Source organism: Diaphorina citri, unplaced genomic scaffold (assembly GCF_000475195.1).
Source record: "Diaphorina citri unplaced genomic scaffold, Diaci psyllid genome assembly version 1.1 scaffold380, whole genome shotgun sequence".
Classification (NCBI taxonomy): domain Eukaryota; kingdom Metazoa; phylum Arthropoda; class Insecta; order Hemiptera; family Psyllidae; genus Diaphorina; species Diaphorina citri.
Window position 1 is genome coordinate 113,016 of NW_007377815.1, and position 23,792 is coordinate 136,807.

At 40.7% G+C, this 23,792-nt stretch overlaps 3 protein-coding genes and 1 long non-coding RNA gene across 4 annotated transcripts; 3 read left to right on the top strand and 1 right to left on the bottom strand.

Moving 5' to 3' along the window:
• The first annotated feature begins 5 nt into the window (after positions 1 to 5).
• Positions 6 to 20,132, top strand: LOC103508259 (carboxypeptidase D-like). The gene is made up of 10 exons (XM_026822896.1): positions 6 to 1,540; positions 4,798 to 4,928; positions 5,540 to 5,679; positions 7,146 to 7,367; positions 8,075 to 8,292; positions 16,283 to 16,354; positions 17,286 to 17,456; positions 17,948 to 18,066; positions 18,708 to 18,884; positions 19,434 to 20,132. The coding sequence occupies exons 1-10, from the start codon at positions 1,354 to 1,356 to the stop codon at positions 19,944 to 19,946; spliced, it is 1,950 nt and encodes a 649-aa protein (XP_026678697.1). The 5' UTR covers positions 6 to 1,353; the 3' UTR covers positions 19,947 to 20,132.
• Positions 12,125 to 13,059, top strand: LOC113467011. Its single transcript, XR_003391239.1, has 2 exons — positions 12,125 to 12,256; positions 12,920 to 13,059. It is a non-coding gene; the product is annotated as an uncharacterized LOC113467011 (long non-coding RNA).
• Positions 20,132 to 21,394, top strand: LOC113467014. The gene is made up of 3 exons (XM_026822897.1): positions 20,132 to 20,158; positions 20,345 to 20,647; positions 20,847 to 21,394. The coding sequence occupies exons 1-3, from the start codon at positions 20,132 to 20,134 to the stop codon at positions 21,054 to 21,056; spliced, it is 540 nt and encodes a 179-aa protein (XP_026678698.1). The 3' UTR covers positions 21,057 to 21,394.
• LOC103508260 (INO80 complex subunit C-like) lies at positions 21,230 to 22,850 on the bottom strand. Its single transcript, XM_026822898.1, has 3 exons — positions 22,673 to 22,850; positions 22,061 to 22,440; positions 21,230 to 21,397 (listed from the first exon to the last, which is right to left on the bottom strand). Exons 2-3 carry the CDS (start codon positions 22,424 to 22,426, stop codon positions 21,230 to 21,232), a joined length of 534 nt encoding a protein of 177 aa, XP_026678699.1. The 5' UTR covers positions 22,427 to 22,440; positions 22,673 to 22,850.
• Positions 22,851 to 23,792: the final 942 nt, after the last annotated feature.

The following is a 23,792-nucleotide window of genomic DNA, read 5'->3' on the forward strand; positions in this document are numbered from 1 at the left end:
TTGATAATAAACAAAAAACACGCTCTTATTTATTCAACAAGGGATTGATTTCTTCAATTAAACAACAGTAGTAGTTCTGCCATACAATCCTTGGAACAACTGAATGCCATTGTTGAAACACATGTGCCAACTCAACAACCAAGAAATTAATTGCTACAACTGCTCGGAGACTAAGTTGGCATAAGTTATGACCAATTTTGATGACAAACATGAAGCAGAAAATTCTACAATAGACCAGCCTCTTCGTGTGTATGGAAATCGAATCTACCTACACATTCCATAGAATATGATAGAATATTGAAGCTAGAACAATACATATTACATATGTAGGTATAGATGATAGTTGATGACAATAGAAACAAATGGTAAATAGGTACTGTCATTTTCAAAGCACAGCATATCCGTCACTAAAAACCACAACAGTGTTAGTAACAGTGACGTAAAACTAAAGCCATAAAAGAGCGAAAACTGTTCAAGAAAATCGAGAAATTTGCAAGTACATACATATCTAAATATTTTAAATGAATTTTTTATTTTTTAAGCACAGTTAAGTAAAGAACACTATCGAAAATAAAATTAACAAATAAAAGAAAAAGAAACAATAACCTGAAATTATGTACATAAATTTACAATAAAATTAAATAAATCTTCCTCTAAACAAAACTTTTGGATAAACATAAGTATGAACAACTGCACCCATAACCGAGGTACCTAATTTTCAATTATTTTATCAATTACAAATTAAAAGTTACAAAGCAGGTGCCTAACTCTAACAAAATAAAAGTTACAAAGCCTATCTGTTGAAAGAAACTATATGTGCAAAATTTCTATGAAATGTACAACTTATTGCAAAGGCTGCAGCTGAACTTTCAAGTACAAACATTCAATAGAAGTGGCCTACCAAGTGATTTTATTCAGCGGTAAACCCCACTAGGCGAGAGGCCAAAGAAATTTCTTACCAACTAACGGATAACCCAACAACCACTAGGTGAGGTTAATGCTAGAGGCATTCTCTACCACCAACGCAACGGCTAACTTAAACCAATAAGAAACGTCCGCTGAAGTAAGTGCCGTTACAAAATAACCACTCAAAACAACAAAACTACTAAGTGAGATCCTATAATATGTACTATTGTTACACTAAGTGAAGTCCTACTACTGCTGCTGATGATATTGAAGTTGGTGCAGCAGAAATAACCAAGTGAATCAGCAAAACAGCCAAGATACTCAAAAGATCATCTGCCATTGGTTTCCAAGCTTCTGATTGGTCTAAAAAATCAGCCAAGGACGCCAAGGTCCTCAAAAGCGCATCTCCTATTTGTCCAAAAAATTCCAAGCTTCTCACTGGTCCAAATGGCCAACATGGCGGCCCTCGTTTCCTGCGTTCTCCTACAGACAGCGCTCGTGTTGCTACGGCCGGCGGCCGGTATGAGCTTCGGCAACTATCACAACTACGATCTCATGCGAGAGGAGCTGGAGAATTTCACCCGAGTCTACGCGAACATGACCGAACTCTACTCGATCGGAAAATCCGTGCTGGGTAAGTGAAAGCGAGGTAATTTGCTGATTAGAGTAATATTTAGGTCTAGTATTGAATTTGGGTCTCGTACAATCGAGAGCTTCGGGCCCTTTTTCTGTGTAACTTTTGAACTTTCACAGTTCAGAGTTCACTCAACCAAGTCGTATTTTATTATGCCCCTCTGTGCGTACAGAGGCATCACAGAGGTGATTTTTCACTTTTTGGGTGTACCTAATAGCGTGACCACACTTGCCGCCACGGGCCGCTTATGTATTTTCCATTGTTAACTGAAAGAGGGGTTTCTGAGTGAATTTTGTCTACTTGTTTGATGAATAAAATCTCAACAATTAAGAGTCTGTCTCTCTCTGTTAAGGGAGCTGTTTTAATATATGGCTCAAGCCATCTCAAAGGGCTATTTTCCTCTACAGCTAAGCTTCAAGTTGTGCTTTTGGTGTACGGAATTAAGCAAGATACAGTGACGGTACATACAAACCCAAACAAACAACTTGTGGCTTATGAGTAGCTATTAGTCATGTGAGTAGCTATTATAGTCATTTGAAATATACTCATCACCTATCGTACGAGTTTCAAGTCGATAAAATAACTAAGGCAAGGTTGTCAACATATCAGCAAACACATAACTCCATGACTTCTCTGTGTTTAGTCATGTAGGACAAAGACCTTACCATCAAGTTACTAATGTGTAGGTACTATTACTATAGTCTGATTTATTGTGCTTGAGATTTTTGCTTGTACTGTTTTTTATACTGCTTGCATAGGACTGAAAAGTCCCTTTATTGTAGGCTACTGCTATTATCAAATAATGAACTATTTGTGGTAAAGCAGAGCTTTTTCACATTTTTTGTAGATATCACAGCGTTACTAAGTGCTTCCTTTGCAAGCAATGTCCACATTTCAATAATCTGTTTACACTGGTAATCGAGTAGCAATCAGTGGTTGCTACTCGATTAAAACAGTAACTCAATTGTCCTCGCGAGGCTGAGTGCACCCCGACCTCCAAGCACAGAGCCGAAAAAACTTCGACCTCGCCGGGAATCGAACCCAGAACCTCCGGCGTGCAAGCGTAGTGTGATACCCACTCGGCCACGGAGCGGAGGCTATTAGCATATGACAGGTTCTCTCGGAGTTCTCAGATCGAGCCTTGCCACGAAAATTCTCAAGCTAAAATGGACAGACTATACGTACATAGACTATAGAGCTGACATTGATAATAAGAAAAGTAAACAGAGAGACCCCTCTGTTTGGCTTGAAGAGCTGAGGCGTTCCCCGAATATCATGGTTTACAAATACAAATATCTACAAAATTTCGAGGATATCCAAATTCCTAGATACCCTCTACAATAGTGTAATAGTATTTCGTCAAAAAATGAAAGAGAGAGCAACGATTTCGGGACGATAAGAACTTCGTTGTTACAGTTCCCTCTATCAAACCTGTTCAAAGAATAGAAAGTAATCTTTTTCCTTGCCTTTCCTTGTGTTCAGACGGGCTTGAGTCTTTTCGTCAGCCCTAGCTAGTGTAGTTGCTTTGGGCTGACATCAGGTTTTAGCTACAAAAATTTTACGAGTGGATGCCCTTCGCACTCAACCTTTGCTATTTCTTTAGCAAGGGGAATTCCAGGCTGGTATACTCCCTGTTTAAAGTCCCTCAGCTAGATTAAGCTGGTCTACTCCCTGTTTAAAGTCCCTCAGCTAGATTAAGCTGGTCTACTCCCTGTTTAAAGTCCCCCAGCCAGAAGAGGCTGGTATGCTCCCTGTTTAAAGTCCCTCAGCTAGATTAAGCTGGTCTACTCCCTGTTTAAAGTCCCCCAGCCAGAATAAGCTGGTCTACTCCCTGTTTAAAGTCCCTCAGCTAGATTAAGCTGGTCTACTCCCTGTTTAAAGTCCCCCAGCCAGAAACCCTGCCCTGGCAACACTGTACTGGAGTTTGAAAATGGCGTCACCAATGGGGCAGCCTGGTACTCGTTCTCAGGTAAATTTACAACACTGTACATACTGGATATACAATTCGATTCCAGCTGAAGTATGGAATTTTATCCTCAATATAACTTGAGAATTTGACCCCAATTTTAATAGTCTCGCAGCATCCTTTAACAGCAACAAACCTTTTGGTGGCACCCTGGCAAACCGAAATGTTCTAAAGACTCGCCCTCCTTTTCCCCGTATGTTAAGTAAAAGAGTAAAATTTCTTCTTCTTTTCCTTAAATTCAACAAGGATGAAATCTTACGGCCAAGAAATCTAACCCTGTCGGACATTGAACCCGGGACCTCCGGCGTACAAGCCAAACAAGCATTGAGATACGAATATGAATTAAAATCACAGTTCACAGTATCGATAAATCTACACATAATTAATTTAAAACAATCAATATTCATCAATGGAGAGAGCAATACTGTCATAAATCGTGAAAACATTGACACGTATGCATTAAGATACGAATATGAATTAAAATCACAGTTCACAGTATCGATAAATCTACACATAATTAGTTTAAAACAATCAATATTCATCAATGGAGAGAGCAATACTGTCATAAATCGTGAAAGAATTGACACTCCGGTGACAAAACATGAATTCCATTCTAGAGGTTGGTGGTCTGAGTTGAAGTCATGAAATTTGGCATATTGTATTCGAGGATGGAGTCAGCCTAAAGATCTAACCAGAAGCCTATTTCCCCAATAATAGTAGTAGCCTACTGCTGGAGTAAAGGGACTTTTCAGTCCTATGCGAGCAATATAAATAAGCACTATTATTATTACCTGTCAGGTTTACCTAATAGTGAGTGGCTGGCCTAAGGCAAAGGCTGTAAGTCCCATAAAAATGCTGTTTTATTACTAAAGCATGCAAATTTAGACAGCATTAATTGGCAAGAACCATTCAAAAGAAGTAATCAGTTTAAATCTAAATATCTACTCCCTGTTTAAAGTCCCCCAACCAGACTAAGCTGGTCTACTCCCTGTTTGAAGTCCACCAGCCAGACTAAGCTGACTAAGCTCTAAGCTGGTCTTTGCCCTTCGCACTGAACCTTTGCTATTTCTTTAGCAAGGGGAATTTCAGCCTGGTATCCTCCCTGTTTAAAGTCCCCCAGCCAGAAAGTAATAATGATCAATATTTCTACTTCCAGGTAAGGATCTACTGGTGGTGAACATCTCCAAGGTCTACTCCCTGTTTAAAGTCCCCCAGCCAGAATAAGCTGATCTACTCCCTGTTTAAAGTCCCCCAGCCAGAAAGTAATAATGATCAATATTTCTACTTCCAGGTAAGGATCTACTGGTGGTGAACATCTCCACAGCCCCCGTCCATCAACTGGGAGTTCCTAATGTCAAAATCGTCGGCAACATCCACGGAGATGAACCAATAGGACGTGAGATAATCCTGCGTCTACTGGAGGTGAGTTAGCAAATACTTTGAAAGTTTACTGTTGCTGAAAACAGTCAGCGCATTTTTTGTGAGTTGTAGCTAGCGGTTCAATGTAGAACCTACTTGGAGAAATATGTAGTACTGTACGGGGTCTACAGCCAGGGCCCCCTCCTCAGGCTCTTATTTTGTACCTTTACTGTGGGCTCCAATTTTTTTGAAGTCTAAGGACACCTGCCGGCTTTCGTCTCAATCCAACGGCCCTCCTCCCCACGGTAAGTCACTGTTTGGACTCTTGAGCCCCCTCGATATAATAATGGACAGGGGCCTGAGGTAGAGGAAGTTAGGATCTGACTCATTGACTGAGTAGTTCACTGAAAAGAGTAGTTCTTTTCTATAACTCACTCACTCTTTACTCATCTTTACTCAAGGATTCACATTTGCTCTAATGTCTTAAAAGATAGAAAAAAACTACTATCACGTCACGTGAGCTCATGGGGATCAGGAAGATGTAGTTCAATGTTCTCCCATACTATTGTAGGTACACTCGTTCAGGACAGCCACACTACTATCATGTCACGTAAGTTCACGTGACGTGATAGTAGTGTGTTTCTACCACTCATCTCATTTCCTCTCCATTTCAGCATCTGGTCGTGGAATACATTCGGGGGGATTCTAACATTCGCTTCCTATTGGACAATACTCGGATTCACCTGCTGCCCAATTTGAATCCGGATGGCTCCGAGCTTGCCGTCGAGGGCAACTGTCGCTCCGGCCGAGGAAGGTAATTACAGGGTGATCCGAAAAATTGTGCGGAAAATTTTGCCAGACTTTTAAGAGGTTTAACAGAGGGAACTGTAACAGCCGAGGTCTTATCTTCCCGAACTCGAAGAGAGAAGGAAGACGGGATAGGAGAGGGCCGTTCCGCGAACGAACATTATTCCTTCAGGATAAAATCCGCCCCATGCGGGAATCGAATAAAATCCGCCCCGTTCGGAAGGAAAGTAATGTAATCGGGTCAAAATATCGATGGTCAGTTTTTAGTGCCAAAACACGTTTTGAGGTCCCTAGAGCCTAAATCCATAGTTTCAGCCATTGGTCCGTGTGTCTGTCTGTCTGTAAACAAAATATCTCGAGAACGGTAAGAGCTAAAGACTTGAAATTTGGTATGTAGATGTCAAATGTGACAAGGATGCGACACGAAACTTTTGGTTAAGACCGGTGCAACGCTTGGCGGCATTTTTTCGAACCACCAACCTTCAGATCTCAAGTTCACCGTGCTAACAATTTCGATGATAGTAGTATTTTATTTTATTCTGATAACAGTAAATTGCGTTGGACTGGTGGTTAATAAGGAGTAGGGTGTCGTATTACAATAATAAAATTAGTCTTGGACACAATGGCAGGATAAAATTCTATTTTACAATAATAAATTCATGCGTTGCTCTAAATTCCTTTTTACTTTCCTTATCCTATAGGAAGGAAAGTAATGTAATCGGGTCGAATTTTCGATGGTCAGTTTTTAGTGCCAAAACACGTTTTGAGGTCCCTAGAGCCCAAATCCATAGTTTCAGCCATTGTTCCGAGTGTCTGTCTGTCCTTCTGTCTGTCTGTAAACAAAATATCTCGAGAACGGTAAGAGCTAAAGACTTGAAAAAATTTGGTATGTAGCTGTCAAATGTGACAAGGATGCGACACGAAACTTTTGGTTAAAATCAGTGCAACGCTTGGCGGTATTTTGCCGCTTTTTGGCGGTTTTCGGTGTAATTCAACAATATCTCGGGAACGGTATGAGCTAGAGACTTGAAAGCTATGTAGTTCGTTTGGTTGAGATAGGTGCTGCGGTTGGCGGTATTTTGACCGCTTTTTGGCGGTTTTTAGCTATATCGACTAGACGGTTAGAGATATTGTAAAAAGTAATTTAAAAGAACACTCCAATATGCATCATTTAATAGGATAAGGAAAGTCGTGTGATGTTCACACCAGATATATTTTTTTTTATTATTATTATTATTGATACAACGGATCATATTTCGATTGCAAAATTTGCGAATATTTAATAGGTATCAGGTGTAGTTGGGTACTGATGGTTTAGTGAACTGTTCAACTCACTCAGAAGAGGTGGACAAAGGTAGATTGTATATATCTAATTAGCTTGGAAGGCAGCGCGCCCACTTTGTAAGCGCTATAAGTCGCGGACATTTTATCATACAGGGGGGTCTATCAAACAAATCACTTCTTTTCTTCCAGAAACAACATCAACAATCACGATCTGAACCGACAGTTTCCCGACTATTTCCGACACAACCGCTCCAACATTCCGACCCTGGTATCGACCTCGCAAAGTATCGACCCCGAGGTGCAAGCGGTCATCGACTGGATGAATAGCGTCCCGTTTGTGATGTCGCTACAACTGCACGGAGGCAACGTGGTCGCTAGCTACCCGTATGATAGCTTCTATGGAGAGAGTAAGTTTGTGTGTTCCTTTCGAAATTCCTCACAAAGTCTAGGGGCATTCAAGACCTCCCTGGTGAACTATCTTAAAGGCTGACAGGGACTTCATATAAACTCTTCATAGGGATATAAGGGACTCACAAAGTCTGGGGGCATTCAAGACCTCTCCTGGTGAACTATCTTAAAGGCTGACAGGGACTTCATAGAAACTCTTCATAGGGATATAAGGGACTCACAAAGTCTAGGGGCATTCAAGACCTCTCCTGGTGAACTATCTTAAAGGCTGACAGGGACTTCATATAAACTCTTCATAGGGATATAAGGGACTCACATGGAGGCAACGTGGTCGCTAGCTACCCGTATGATAGCTTCTATGGAGAGAGTGAGTTAGGATCTTCCTTTCAAAATTCCTCACAAAGTCTGGGGGCCTTCAAGACCTACCTGGTGAACTATCTTAAAGGCTCACAGGGACTTCATATAAACTCTTCATAGGGATATAAGGGACTCACAAAGTCTGGGGGCATTCAATGTGACAAGGATGCGACACGAAACTTTTGATGTAGTATTGATGGTTTAGTGAACTGTTCAACTCACTCAGAAGAGGTGGACAAAGGTAAATTGTATATCTAATTAGCTTGGAAGGTAGCGCACCTACTTTGTAAGCGCTAAGTCGCGGACATTTTATCATACAGGGTCTATCAAACAAATCACTTCTTTTCTTCCAGAAACAACATCAACAATCACGATCTGAACCGACAGTTTCCCGACTATTTCCGACACAACCGCTCCAACATTCCGACCCTGGTATCGACCTCGCAAAGTATCGACCCCGAGGTGCAAGCGGTCATCGACTGGATGAATAGCGTCCCGTTTGTGATGTCGCTACAACTGCACGGAGGCAACGTGGTCGCTAGCTACCCGTATGATAGCTTCTATGGAGAGAGTAAGTTTGTGTGTTCCTTTCGAAATTCCTCACAAAGTCTAGGGGCATTCAAGACCTCCCTGGTGAACTATCTTAAAGGCTGACAGGGACTTCATATAAACTCTTCATAGGGATATAAGGGACTCACAAAGTCTGGGGGCATTCAAGACCTCTCCTGGTGAACTATCTTAAAGGCTGACAGGGACTTCATATAAACTCTTCATAGGGATATAAGGGACTCACAAAGTCTGGGGACCTGTCAGGTCTACCTGATAGTGAGTGGCTGGCCTAACACATGGTCTTTAACAGTGCCCTGGGTTTTGAATACAGTGCTTTGTCTACTGCACCGTTGGTTTAACAAAAGTTTAAATCAGCAAAAAAGAGACAATAGATTGGTTCTGGATCTAACTAACCCACTACATACTTTGATTTTCAGCACCACTAACAAACTAACCCAATGTGTACCGTAGCTGTTGTAGTATGGACTTTTATTAACATTTTCCATGTACTTTTTTTTTTCTTTTAATAATTTTTAGTTTTCATTATTATTGATATTTTTTTTAATTTATTAGAGTGTGCTGTACTAAAATTATTTTTATAAAGTAGCATAAGTAGATCTTCGGATATGGATCAGCTTTATTAATTTTACATGCTCAATTTAACTATAAATTTTTGTTTTATTGATTAATTGAGTGATTGTGAACCAACTTTCAAGACACTTTTACTGGGCCCCTTGACTCGAAACTTGGTTAAATTCTGTATTTTGAATGACACTGTGACATTCCATCAAAATGCCTATTTGGATGTTTAAACGTATTTAAAAAATCACAAGTACAGAAACCCCGCATATTTAATTTTCCTTTTAGAACACCTCCATTTTTAATTTCCCTTTTTCTCCCTTTCCAGTGACAAAAAACGAACCCGCTCTCACGCCGGACACGGACGTATTTCTCCATTTGGCCTCGACCTATGCCCGCCTCCACCCCACGATGCACATTTTTCATTATTATTGATATTTTTTAAATTTATTAGAGTGTGCTGTACTAAAATTATTTTTATAAAGTAGTATAAGTAGATCTTCGGATATGGATCAGCTTTATTAATTTTACATGTTTAATTAAACTATAAATTTTTGTTTTATTGATTAATTGAGTGATTGTGAACCAACTTTCAAGACACTTTTACTGGGCCCCTTGACTCGAAACTTGGTTAAATTCTGTATTTTGAATTACACTGTGACATTCCATCAAAATGCCTATTTGGATGTTTAAACGTATTTAAAAAATCTGGTGTGAACATCACACGACTTTCTATTACATTAAGTCGGACAGTTCTAAAAGTTTCACCATTCGATTCCGCGTAAAAAATCACATGGGATCAACTATTCACTTGCTTATAAAAGTAGCACCATTCGATTTTACGTGAAAAATCACATGGGATTAACTATTCACTTGCTTATTTGGTAACGGTTCACGAATAAGGGAAATTTGTGGCGTGAAAAATCCCATGGGATCAACTATTCACTTGCTTATTTGGTAACGGTTCACGAATAAAAGGGAAATTTGTCGACGACATGGGATTAACTATTCACTTGCTTATTTGGTAACGGTTCACGAATAAAAGGGAAATTTGTCGACACAGGGAAGTATCGACCCCGCAACTTCTCAACTCTAAGTCAGAGAGTGCTAAAAGTAGCACCATTCGATTCCGCGTGAAAAATCACATGGGATCATAACTCCACGACTTCTCTGTGTTTAGTCATATAGGACAAAGACCTTACCATCAAGTTACTAATGTGTAGGTACTATTACTATAGTCTGATTTATTTTGCTTGAGATTTTTTAAAATCAATGAGACAAAGAATGCTTTTTTATACTGCTGGCATAGGACTGAAAAGTCCCTTTACTCCAGCTGTAGGCTACTGCTATTATCAAATAATGAATTATTTGTGGTAAAGCAGAACTTTTTCACAACTTTTGTAGATATCACAGCGTTACTAAGTGCTTCCTTTGCAAGCAATGTCCACATTTCAATAATCTGTTTACACTGGTAATCGAGTAGCAATCAGTGGTTGCTACTCGATTAAAATAGTAACTCAATTGTCCTCGCGAGGCTGAGTGCACACCGACCTCCAAGCAAAGAGCCGAAAAAACTTCGACCTCGCCGGGAATCGAACCCAGGACCTCCGGCGTGCAAGCGTAGTGTAATACACACTCGGCCACGGAGCGGAGGCTACTAGCATATGACAGGTTCTCTCGGAGTTCTCAGATCGAGCCTTGCGACGAAAATCCTCAAGCTAAAATGGACAGACTATACGTACATAGACTATAGAGCTGACATTGATAATAAGAAAAGTAAACAGAGAGACCCCTCTGTTTGGCTTGAAGAGCTGAGGCGTTCCCCGAATATCATGGTTTACAAATACAAATATCTACAAAATTTCGAGGATATCCAAATTCCTAGATACCCTCTACAATAGTGTAATAGTATTTCGTCAAAAAATGAAAGAGAGAGCAACGATTTCGGGACGATAAGAACTTCGTTGTTACAGTTCCCTCTATCAAACCTGTTCAAAGAATAGAAAGTAATCTTTTTCCTTGCCTTTCCTTGTGTTCAGACGGGCTTGAGTCTTTTCGTCAGCCCTAGCTAGTGTAGTTGCTTTGGGCTGACATCAGGTTTTAGCTACAAAAATTTTACGAGTGGATGCCCTTCGCACTCAACCTTTGCTATTTCTTTAGCAAGGGGAATTCCAGGCTGGTATACTCCCTGTTTAAAGTCCCTCAGCTAGATTAAGCTGGTCTACTCCCTGTTTAAAGTCCCTCAGCTAGATTAAGCTGGTCTACTCCCTGTTTAAAGTCCCTCAGCTAGATTAAGCTGGTCTACTCCCTGTTTAAAGTCCCTCAGCTAGATTAAGCTGGTCTACTCCCTGTTTAAAGTCCCTCAGCTAGATTAAGCTGGTCTACTCCCTGTTTAAAGTCCCTCAGCTAGATTAAGCTGGTCTACTCCCTGTTTAAAGTCCCTCAGCTAGATTAAGCTGGTCTACTCCCTGTTTAAAGTCCCTCAGCTAGATTAAGCTGGTCTACTCCCTGTTTAAAGTCCCTCAGCTAGATTAAGCTGGTCTACTCCCTGTTTAAAGTCCCTCAGCTAGATTAAGCTGGTCTACTCCCTGTTTAAAGTCCCTCAGCTAGATTAAGCTGGTCTACTCCCTGTTTAAAGTCCCTCAGCTAGATTAAGCTGGTCTACTCCCTGTTTAAAGTCCCTCAGCTAGATTAAGCTGGTCTACTCCCTGTTTAAAGTCCCTCAGCTAGATTAAGCTGGTCTACTCCCTGTTTAAAGTCCCTCAGCTAGATTAAGCTGGTCTACTCCCTGTTTAAAGTCCCTCAGCTAGATTAAGCTGGTCTACTCCCTGTTTAAAGTCCCTCAGCTAGATTAAGCTGGTCTACTCCCTGTTTAAAGTCCCTCAGCTAGATTAAGCTGGTCTACTCCCTGTTTAAAGTCCCTCAGCTAGATTAAGCTGGTCTACTCCCTGTTTAAAGTCCCTCAGCTAGATTAAGCTGGTCTACTCCCTGTTTAAAGTCCCTCAGCTAGATTAAGCTGGTCTACTCCCTGTTTAAAGTCCCCCAGCCAGAATAAGCTGATCTACTCCCTGTTTAAAGTCCCCCAACCAGACTAAGCTGGTCTACTCCCTGTTTGAAGTCCACCAGCCAGACTAAGCTGACTAAGCTCTAAGCTGGTCTTTGCCCTTCGCACTGAACCTTTGCTATTTCTTTAGCAAGGGGAATTTCAGCCTGGTATCCTCCCTGTTTAAAGTCCCCCAGCCAGAAAGTAATAATGATCAATATTTCTACTTCCAGGTAAGGATCTACTGGTGGTGAACATCTCCACAGCCCCCGTCCATCAACTGGGAGTTCCTAATGTCAAAATCGTCGGCAACATCCACGGAGATGAACCAATAGGACGTGAGATAATCCTGCGTCTACTGGAGGTGAGTTAGCAAATACTTTGAAAGTTTACTGTTGCTGAAAACAGTCAGCGCATTTTTTGTGAGTTGTAGCTAGCGGTTCAATGTAGAACCAACTCGGAGAAATATGTAGTACAGTACGGGGTCTACAGCCAGGGCCCCCTCCTCAGGCTCTTATTTTGTACCTTTACTGTGGGCTCTAATTTTTTTGAAGTCGAGCCCCCCTCCATCCACCCCTGGTGGGAGATTGAAAAGGGACACCTGCCGGCTTTCGTCTCAATCCAACGGCCCTCCTCCCCACGGTAAGTCACTGTTTGGACTCTTGAGCCCCCCTCGATATAATAATGGATAGGGGCCTGAGGTAGAGGAAGTTAGGATCTGACTCATTGACTGAGTAGTTCACTGAAAAGAGTAGTTCTTTTCTATAACTCACTCACTTTTTACTCATCTCTAGTCAAGGATTCACATTCACATTTGCTCTGATGTCTTAAAAGATAGAAAAAAACTACTATCACGTTACGTGAGCTCATGGGGGTCAGGAAGATGTAGTTCAATGTTCTCCCATAATATTGTAGGTACACTCGTTCAGGACAGCCACACTACTATCATGTCACTGTCACGTAAGTTCACGTGACGTGATAGTAGTGTGTTTCTACCTTAACTCATCTCATTTCCTCTTCATTTCAGTATCTGGTCGTGGAATACATTCGGGGGGATTCTAACATTCGCTTCCTATTGGACAATACTCGGATTCACTTGCTGCCCAATTTGAATCCGGATGGCTCCGAGCTTGCCGTCGAGGGCAACTGTCGCTCCGGCCGAGGAAGGTAATTACAGGGTGATCCGAAAAATTGTGCGGAAAATTTGACCGGAGGGAACTGTAACAGCTAAGGTCTTATCGTCCCGAAATCGAAGAGAGAAGGAAGACAGGATAGGAGAAAGCCAGCCGTTCCGCGAACGAACATTATTCCTTCAGGATAAACTCCGCCCCGTGCGGGAATCGAATCCCCGGCCTAGCACTTACAAGGCAGACGCGCTACCAACCAAGCTAACTAGGCTGGCTTGACCAGACATTTTAATGGGCCACTTTGAAGGTCAACACTAGAAAGGAATGTTCGTTGTGCTTTCGAACCACCAACCTTCAGATCTCAAGTTCACCGTGCTAACAATTTCGATGATAGTAGTATTTTATTTTATTCTGATAACAGTAAATTGCGTTGGACTGGTGGTTAATAAGGAGTAGGGTGTCGTATTACAATAATAAAATTAGTCTTGGACACAATGGCAGGATAAAATTCTATTTTACAATAATAAATTCATGCGTTGCTCTAAATTCCTTTTTACTTTCCTTATCCTATAGGAAGGAAAGTAATGTAATCGGGTCGAATTTTCGATGGTCAGTTTTTAGTGCCAAAACACGTTTTGAGGTCCCTAGAGCCCAAATCCATAGTTTCAGCCATTGTTCCGAGTGTCTGTCTGTCCTTCTGTCTGTCTGTAAACAAAATATCTCGAGAACGGTAAGAGCTAAAGACTTGAAAAAATTTGGTATGTAGCTGTCAAATGTGACAAGGATGCGACACGAAACTTTTGGTTAAAATCAGTGCAACGCTTGGCGGTATTTTGCCGCTTTTTGGCGGTTTTCGGTGTAATTCAACAATATCTCGGGAACGGTATGAGCTAGAGAATACTTTATTGAGGTAGGTGCAACCCTCTATAAATAATAAATTATTTTGTTCACCCATATCTTTTGCAATCAAGCCACAATAATATGAAAAATTGTTCCAGTACGTCGCGGGTTAGATTGCTGTCCGGGACGAACTTCACACTAAATATTTATGGTTCGTTCTAGGAACAGCTGGGTTTCTCCTAGCCTGTCGTTATTATCTCTTCGACTTTGGTACTATAAGACCTCCGTTGTTGCAGAGATTCCTCGATTAATTCAATTCAATTGAATTCAATAGCGAAGAGACTAGATGGTATCTTCCTTCCTGGCAAAATGTAAATTAAATTTCAATACTGTTTCAATTTAATTCAATAATTCATCTCTTACTGTCCCTTCTCTCCAGAGGATAATTCAAGAATTTTTCTCTCATTGTCCATTCTCTCCCCAGGCATCCAAAGAAGGTTACGAGCTGTTCCGGGACCGTATCAAAATCCCCGAATCTACCTCCCCCGTGGTGGGGGCAGTGCTGGAATCCCTACTCGAATTCAACATCACTATGACATCGATACAAAACGACAAGGTTGGGAATGTAAGTGACCCGACCGGCGAACGCGTGCATGAATCCGACACGAGCACTTTCCAAGTACTAACCCCACCGGATCCTGGTCCGAGAATGAAAACTAACACAGAGGATCCTGTTTCTCATAGAAAGTAATATTTAGGTCTAGTGTTGAATTTGGGTATCGTACAATCGAGAGCTTCGGGCCCTTTTTCAGTGTAACTTTTGAATTTTCACAGTTCACTCAACCAAGTCGTATTTTATTGTGCCCCTCTGTGCGTACAGAGGCATCACAGAGGTGATTTTTCACTTTTTGGGTGTACCTAATAGCGTGACCACACTTGCTGCCACGGGCCGCTTATGTGTTTTCCATTGTTAACTGAAAGAGGGGTTTCTGAGTGAATTTTGTCTACTTGTTTGATGAATAAAATCTCAAGAATTAAAGAGTCTGTCTCTCATGTTAAGGGAGCTGTTTTAATATATGGCTCAAGCCATCTTTAAGGGCTATTTTCCTCTACAGCTAAGCTTCAAGTTGTGCATTTGGTGTACGGAGTTAGGCAAGATACAGTGACGGTACATACAAACCCAAACAAACAACTTGTGGCTTATGAGTAGCTATTAGTCATGTGAGTAGCTATTATAGTCGAAGACCTCCCTGGTGAAATATCTTAAAGGCTCACAGTGAAAGCAAAGTTTAGTGGTTGGGTGGAAGAGCTCCTCCAGGAGAACCCTGCCACTTAAAAGAAAGCCGCAAAGAAATCCCCTCTCCTGAAGCTTGTTTTCCCTCTTTAGGTGTGATAGAGCCTGTAGCTTTATTAAACCATAGGAAATCCAAGATGGCGCGCCATCGGAATTGGTTCCGTTTGCGAAAAGAAAATACAACTTAAGCCAGCCTAGATAGCTTGGTTGGTAGCGCGTCTGCCTTGTAAGCGCTCGACCGCGGTTTGATTCCCGCCCGCGGCGAATTTTATCCTGAACGGATAAGGTTCATTCTCGGAACGACTGACTTTCTCCTATCCTGTCTTCCTTCTCTCTTCGATTTCGGGACGATAAGACCTCTGCAGTTACAGTTCTCTCTATCAAACCTCTTCAAAATAATAATAATAAACATACTTAAAGCCGCAAAAAAATCCCCTCTTCTGAAGCTTGTTTTCCCTCTTTTGGTGTGATACAGCCTGTAGCTTTATTAAACCATAGGACGATGGCGCGCCATAGGAAATCCAAGATGGCGGCATCGGAATTGGTTCCGTTTGCGAAAAGAAAATACAACTTAAGTCAGCCTAGATAGCTTGGTTGGTAGCGCGTCTGCCTTGTAAGCGCTCGACCGCGGTTTGATTCCCGCCCGGGGAGGATTTTATCCTGCAGGGATAAGGTTCGTTCTCGAAACGACTTGCTTTCCTCCTATCCTGTCTTCCTTCTCTCTTCGATTTCGGGACGATAAGACCTCTGCAGTTACAGTTCTCTATATCAAACCTTTTCAAAATAATAATAATAAACACAATTTTGTGTTCAATTTTGAAGACAGGTTGACTCTGCGCTGGTAATCTAAATCTCATTCTCTGCCTGACCGTTTCTTCTTCTAGGTCCAAACGAAAGACTAATATAATAATAAACACAATTTTGTGTTCATTTTTGAAGACAGGTTGACTCTGCGCTGGTAATCTAAATCTCATTCTCTGCCTGACCGTTTCTTCTTCTAGGTCCAAACGAAAGACTAAATAATAAACACAATTTTGTGTTCATTTTTGAAGACAGGCTGACTCTGCGCTGGTTATTAGAGCGCTGGTAATCTAAATCTCATTCTCTGCCTGACCGTTTCTTCTTCTAGGTCCAAACGAAAGACTAATCCGGCAGTATGGCACAGACGATGTCGAGAAAATATCCAAAATTAAAGTCAAAGGTTTGATGCTTTTGGAGGGATTTTTAGCCAAATCCCCTTTAGGGGTGATTTTGTCTAGCTTGGAATACTAAACCTAATCCGTAAATCACAGTTTATGCTGGTTTAAATTTAAAATAAACTTTGTTTGAACCTAACCTAAGGCGAGCCACTCACTATCAGGTAGACCTGTCAGGTACACCTGATCAGGTCCGCCTGTCAGGTCTACCTGATGAGCACACTCACTATCAGTTAGACCTGATCAGGGCCGCCTGTTCTTCTTCTTTGTACCTGTCAGGTCTACCTGATAGTGTGTGGCTGGCCTAACACAAACATGGTCTTTAACAGTGCCCTGGGTTTTGAATACAGTGCTTTGTCTACTGCACCGTTGGTTTAACAAAAGTTTAAATCAGCAAAAAAGAGACAATAGATTGGTTCTGGATCTAACTTACTAACCCACTACATACTTTGATTTTCAACACCACTAACAAACTAACCCAATGTGTAGCCGTAGCTGTTGTAGTATGGACTTTTATTAACATTTTCCATGTACTAATATTTTTCTTTTAATAGTTTTTAGTTTTCATTATTATTGATATTTTTTTAATTTATTAGAGTGTGCTGTACTAAAATTATTTTTATAAAGTAGCATAAGTAAGTAGATCTTCGGATATTGATCAGCTTTTTTAATTTTACATGCCTAATTTAACTATAAATTTTTGTTTTATTGATTAATTGAGTGATTGTGAACCAACTTTCAAGACACTTTTACTGGGCCCCTTGACTCGAAACTTGGTTAAATTCTGTATTTTATATGACACTGTGATATTCCATCAAAATGTCTATTTGGGTGTTTAAACGTATCTAAAAAAATCACAAGTACAGAAACCCCCCATATTTAATTTTCCTTTTAGAACACCTCCATTTTTAATTTCCCTTTTTCTCCCTTTTCCAGTGACGAAAAACAAACCCGCTCTCACGCCGGACACGGACGTATTTCTCCATTTGGCCTCGACCTATGCCCGCCTCCACCCCACGATGCACATGAAACGGCCCTGCCCTGGCAACACTGTACTGAAGTTTGAAAATGGCGTCACCAATGGGGCAGCCTGGTACTCGTTCTCAGGTAAATTGACAACACTGTACATACTGGATATACAATTCGATTCCAGCTGAAGTATGGAATTTTATCCTCAATATAACTTGAGAATTTGACCACAGTAATAGTAGTAGCCTACTGCTGGAATAAAGGGACTTTTCAGTCCTATGTGAGCAGTATAAATACGCACTATTATTATTACCTGTCAGGTTTACCTAATAGACTATTAGTAATAGTGAGTGGCTGGCCTGAGGCAAAGGCTGTAAGTCCCATAAGAATGCTGTTTTATTACTAAAGCATGCAAATTTAGACAGCATTAATTGGCAAGAACCATTCAAAAGAAGTAATCAGTTTAAATCTAAATAATAATAATAATAATAATAAACAAAACCAAATTCCTTTATTCAGTCGCTCCTTTCTGTTTAAGATTATCATCTCTAAATCTCCAAAGATCGTGAGTTTCTGACAGGCATTTAAATATGCCTAACACAATTGAAAATTCCTTTTCACTGTTACAGGCGGTATGGCGGACTACAACTATCTGTACCACGGCTGTCTAGAATTAACCCTCGAGATCTCCTGCTGTCGATATCCTGCCCCGTCCGAAATACCGATCCACTGGAGGTCAAACCAAAACGTGAGTGTCATTTTACCATCACAGAATGTATCTAGCTTACTTACTTTACTTTCCGTGTCCGCTTTCACCAATGACCGTGTCAGATACTCCTCTTCCAATATTCTGCAACTTGGATCCATCACCGCTTGCTAATAAGCTCTAAAGGTGTATCCAGTTATCCACGCATAGTGGACGGCCGTCGATCGATGTGAATCGACGTCGATTGACGGCCGGTCGACTATGTTAGGACACACCTTGATAAGAACAAAACGCTTCCTAGGCTTCTCGACGGTGTTGAAATATAACCATCTACAATTTTCCTGGACTTACGAGTTGGCACTTTGTTTGTTCTTTGTTCTGAACGTTTCGGGTCTGAATTCCAGACCCGTCTTCCACAGATTGTCAACGTAACAGACCCGAACCGTCCAGAATAACCTGGACTTATGAGTTGGCACTTTGTATGTTCTTTGTTCTGAACGTTTCGGGTCTGAATTCCAGACCCGTCTTCCACAGATTGTCAACGTAACAGACCCGAACCGTCCAGAATAAACATTAAGGTACGTGCCAACTTTAAGTCCAGGAAAATTGTAAGTCAAGTGTGAGTGTTGGCAAATCAAAATGTCATTTAATTCTCGTTTAATCCTGATTTCTCTCAATTCCAGGCCCTAATATCCTGGCTACAACAGGTACATCGCGGGGTCAAAGGTCTTGTTCTGGATGAGACAGGTTCGCGTCTTGCCAATGTCTCCATCAGCCTTGCCTACAAGAATGTCTCATTTATGAGTAGTCAACGCGGGGAATACTGGCGCGTCCTTATGCCGGGTATTTACTTTATTGAGGTAGGTGCAACCCTGTATAAAGATTGTTTTGATTACCCATGTCAAAAAAAAAACATTGGGATAAAGTTTAGGATAAAATTCGCTTCCAAGTTAACGCGGGGAATACTGGCGCGTCCTTATGCCGGGTGTGTACTTTATTGAGGTAGGTGCAACCCTGTATAAAGATTGTTTTGATTATCCATATCTTTTGCAATCAAGCCACAATAATATGAAAAATTGTTCCAGTACGTCGTGGGTTAGATTGCTGTCCGGGGCGAACTTCACACTAAATATTTATGGTTCGCTCTAGGAACAGCTGGCTTTCTCCTAGCCTGTCGTTATTATCTCTTCGATTTTGGTACTATAAGACCTCCGTTGTTGCAGAGATTCCTCAATTAGTTCAATTCAATTGAATTCAATAGTGAAGAGACTAGATGGTATCTTTCTTTCTGGCAAAATGTGAATTAAACTTCAATACTGTTTCAATTTAATTCAATAATTCATCTCTTATTGTCCCTTCTCTCCAGAGGATAATTCAAGAATTTTTCTTTGTCCGTTCTCTCTCCCCAGGCGTCCAAAGAAGGTTACGAGCTGTTCCGGGACCGTATCAAAATCCCCGAATCTACCTCCCCCGTGGTGGGGGCAGTGCTGGAATCCCTACTCGAATTCAACATCACTATGACATCGATACAAAACGACAAGGTTGGGAATGTAAGTGACCCGACCGGCGAACGCGTGCATGAATCCGACACGAGCACGTTCCAAGTACTAACCCAACTGGATTCTGTTCCGAATAGAATGAAAACTAACACAGAGGACTCTGTTCTTAGCTCAAATGGAATGGAAACTAGCAACACATCGGACCCTATTTCTAATAGAATAAAAACTAACTACACATCAGACCCTGTTTCTAACTCAAATAGACTGAAAAACGGTGAAAGCATGCATACAGCACTTCCGTCTGAGAACTATGAGGAAGAAAGAGAAAATGTAGAGAGTTGTGCACACTGCATTGCACACAGCTTTGGTCTTGTTTGCATTGTCTTGTGGTTTTACCTTTTTCCACATACTGAAGATCAATAGACTTCCTAAAACCCTGTTATTTTTTTTTTTACATTGATTCACGGTCGGCGACTACGTGTGAGCACAGCTTAACAGAGCAATGGCAATGAATCATTGGAAGCTCCCAATAATTGATTCTATTTGCATAGTTATTGATCTCACTTACCCAGTAATCAGTCTAATTTCTCAGCCCCCTTCATCGCAAAATGTCACTAGATTGCCTGCTGCACCATGTAGTTTCTGAATTCTAATCAAAATCATCATTTCTAGACCACCATCTTGCCTGTTGTAGATTGATGCATGTGGTTTGATTATCAGTAGATTTAGTGATAGTATGTAACTACTAACAACTGGCTGTGGAATGGACTTGATCCTAGAAATTGAGACAAAGAGGTTGCTAGATAGTTCTCTCTCCCCAGGCGTCCAAAGAAGGTTACGAGCTGTTCCGGGACCGTATCGAAATCCCCGAATCTACCTCCCCCGTGGTGGGGGCAGTGCTGGAATCCCTACTCGAATTCAACATCACTATGACATCGATACAAAACGACAAGGTTGGGAATGTAAGTGACCCGACCGGTGAAACTGTGCATGAGTCCGACACGAGCACTTTCCAAGTACTAACCCCACCGGATCCTGGTCCGAGAATGAAAACTAACACAGAGGATCCTGTTTCTCATAGAATGAAAACTAACAGCACGGCAAACCCTGTTTTTAATTCAAATAGAATGAATTCTAGCAACATAGTGGACCCTGTCCCTAACTCAAATAGACTGAAAAACGGTGAAAGCATGCATACAGCACTTCCGTCTGAGAAGTATGAGGAAGAAAGAGAGAATGTAGAGAGTTGTGCACACTGCATTGCACACAGCTTTGGTCTTGTTTGCATTGTCTTGTGGTTTTACCTTTTTCCACATACTGAAGGGAATGAATTCTAGCAACATAGTGGACCCTGTCCCTAACTCAAATAGACTGAAAACGGATAGCGAAAGTATGTACCCAGCACTTCCGTCTGAGAATTGTGAGGAAGAAAGAGAAAATGTAGAGAGTTGTGCTCACTGCATTGCACACAGCTTTGGTCTTGTTTGCATTGTCTTGTGGTTTTACCTTTTTCCACATACTGAAGATCAATAGACTTCCTAAAGCCCTGTATTTTTTTTTTTCTTTTTTTTACATTGATTCACGGTCGTTGACTACGTGTGGACACAGCTTAACAGAGCAATGGCAATCAATCATTGGAAGCTCCCAATAATTGATTCTATTCGCATACTTATTGATCTCACTTACCCAGTAATCAGTCTAATTTCTCAGTCCCCTTCATCGCAAAATGTCACTAGATTGCCTGCTGCACCATGTAGTTTCTGAATTCTAATCAAAATCATCACTTCTAGACCACCATCTTGCCTGTTGTAGATTGATGCATGTAGTTTGATTTTTAGTAGATTTAGTGATAGTATGTAACTACTAACAACTGGCTGTGGAATGGACTTGATCCTAGAAATTGAGACAAAGAGGTTGCTAGATAAGGTGAGTAAGAATATTATTATCAAACTACCTTGGTGGCGGAGTATCAATCTGCTATACACCTAGCCTAGGGGTCTAGCCAATTGACTTTGGGCCTTTTGTCAAAAATAAACAAAAGGTTATGCTTTCAAAAGTTATTAGGACCAGACTTTTGGGACATACTTTAGGTATATGGGTTTATAGCTTTCCTTTTTGAAAAACCTCACAACATGTCACTGAACCTTCCACTAAAAGAGCCTAGGGGTCTAGATGATTGACTTTTGGCCTTTTATCAAAAATAAAGAAAAGGTTATGCTTTCAAAAGTTATTAGGACCATACTTTTGGGACATACTTTAGGTATATGGGTTTATAGCTTTCCTTTTTGAAAAACCTCACAACATGTCACTGAACCTTCCACTAAAAGAAGAATTGAACTGTAGAAAATTATGTCTACAGTTCAGACAAGGAGTAAAATCATCAATAGAGAGAGTTATGGCTTATGTTTAAAAACAAATGAAAATTGATTTATTGTAAAAAAAATAATAATAATAATAATGATAATAATAATAATAATAATAATAATAATAATAATAATAATAATAATAATAATAATAATAATAATAATAATAATAGCGTTAACAATGTCACTCGGCAGCTTTCTAATCAACTTGTACTCTTCAATATTATAATAATACAGCTTAGTCTGTGGATCCTTATAGTTACATTCAAATCGGCTAATGTCTGAATACTTCAGACTTGGTTTGAATGACGGAGGAGCAACTATGCTGCTGTAATGAATAGTATCCTCGGGCCAAGGAATGTTCTTCTCGTATGACAGAATTTGTTTCAGTGATTTCCATTGTTTGGTCGGAAGGTTGGATGATGTTGACCGGCGAGAAAGTTTTCTCTGTTCGTATTCAGGGTTTTTGAAAATGTACTTTGGTGCCAGTTTTTCCTGCATTTGGTTTTGAGAGTTGATATCTTCTTGTGGCTGACTCATGGTTATTTCAATACCTGCAATAAATGCAGACAAAAATATAGAAGGTAGGTACCTACGTAGATGTTGACCACCTGATGGGGAATCATGAACTGGGTTTCCAGCTCCACTCAGGCTGGGTGAGGTTAAATTGTGGAGGTGGGTAGCTTGTCGCCGAAAGGTGGGTAAAACCCCCGTCACGAGAAGACCTAAGATGAGTAAGATGTTAAAAGTGATATTAAACCCCTATACTCCCTATGGCTACCTTACCCTGTGGTGAAGAACTTTTGAATAGCCACAAGATTTGTTGGATCCTTCAGCGTGAAAAGAGCTTCTTTCCCAGTATTTATTCTTCGCGCAGAATTAGTGCAAAGGCCAAATATTATCATAAAAACGTCAAAATTGTGAAAAAGAGACAGCAAAAACTCCAAAACACTTTCCTTTTCACTTTTTTAGAAATTTTAGGATTGAAGAAAATTTGAATTTTTCCCGGTAACCGTTTGTTTACAAAAAGTTCGAGGTCGACTCACCCAAGCCGCGTACAAATCTCATGAGTCGACCACGTTATGAGTCGACTCTAAAAGCCGCGTTTACATTTTCTAAAACCCGGCGATCTCTCTAACGGTGGAGCTGTTTTTTTTTCAAGAGGGGCTAAAAGCTAGGAGAAAGCCAGCCACTATGGAAACGAACCTTATCTGTTTATGATAAAATCCCTCTTGGGCGGGAATCGAACCAGCGACCTAGTGCTTACAATGCTTACAAGACAGTACGTAGGTACTACTAACTACTAACTACCCTCCATGCTTACTAGGATGATCAATCAAATTTATCGCTCCTCAATCCAGCCGAAATTTCTGCTGATAGTAGGACTAGGTAGGTAGGTATTTGTAATACCTAGAATTTTTATTAACTTACACCTTCTTTACCTAATTACGTAAATACCTATGTACCTAACTATAGGAACCTACTTCATCTTCATTCTTCATTACTACTTGAACTAACTTAGCAGCTTAACACACAATTAGATTATTTATTCAGGGTAGGTATTTACAGGGCCGTATCTGGGGGGGGGGGAGAGCCCCTCCCCCTCGGGCTTTAACTTACTCCTTTACTAGAAGGGGGACTCCGAAAATTTGGAGCATTCCCCCCCGTTACATCATTGTTTGGACTCTTGCCCCCCCTCAATAAATTTCTGAATACGGCCCTGGATATTTATTTATACGTCTTCCACGTACGTAATTCTTCTTAATGCCTCTAATGAGTACCATTATTTATATTTATTCATAATAATAAATCTACCTATTATTCTTAGTCGAGAACGTAAAAGGATGAGGTATCACGAAAGAGTAAAGTCAGTAGGGACTTTGCAGAATGCTGAAAGTTCTCTACA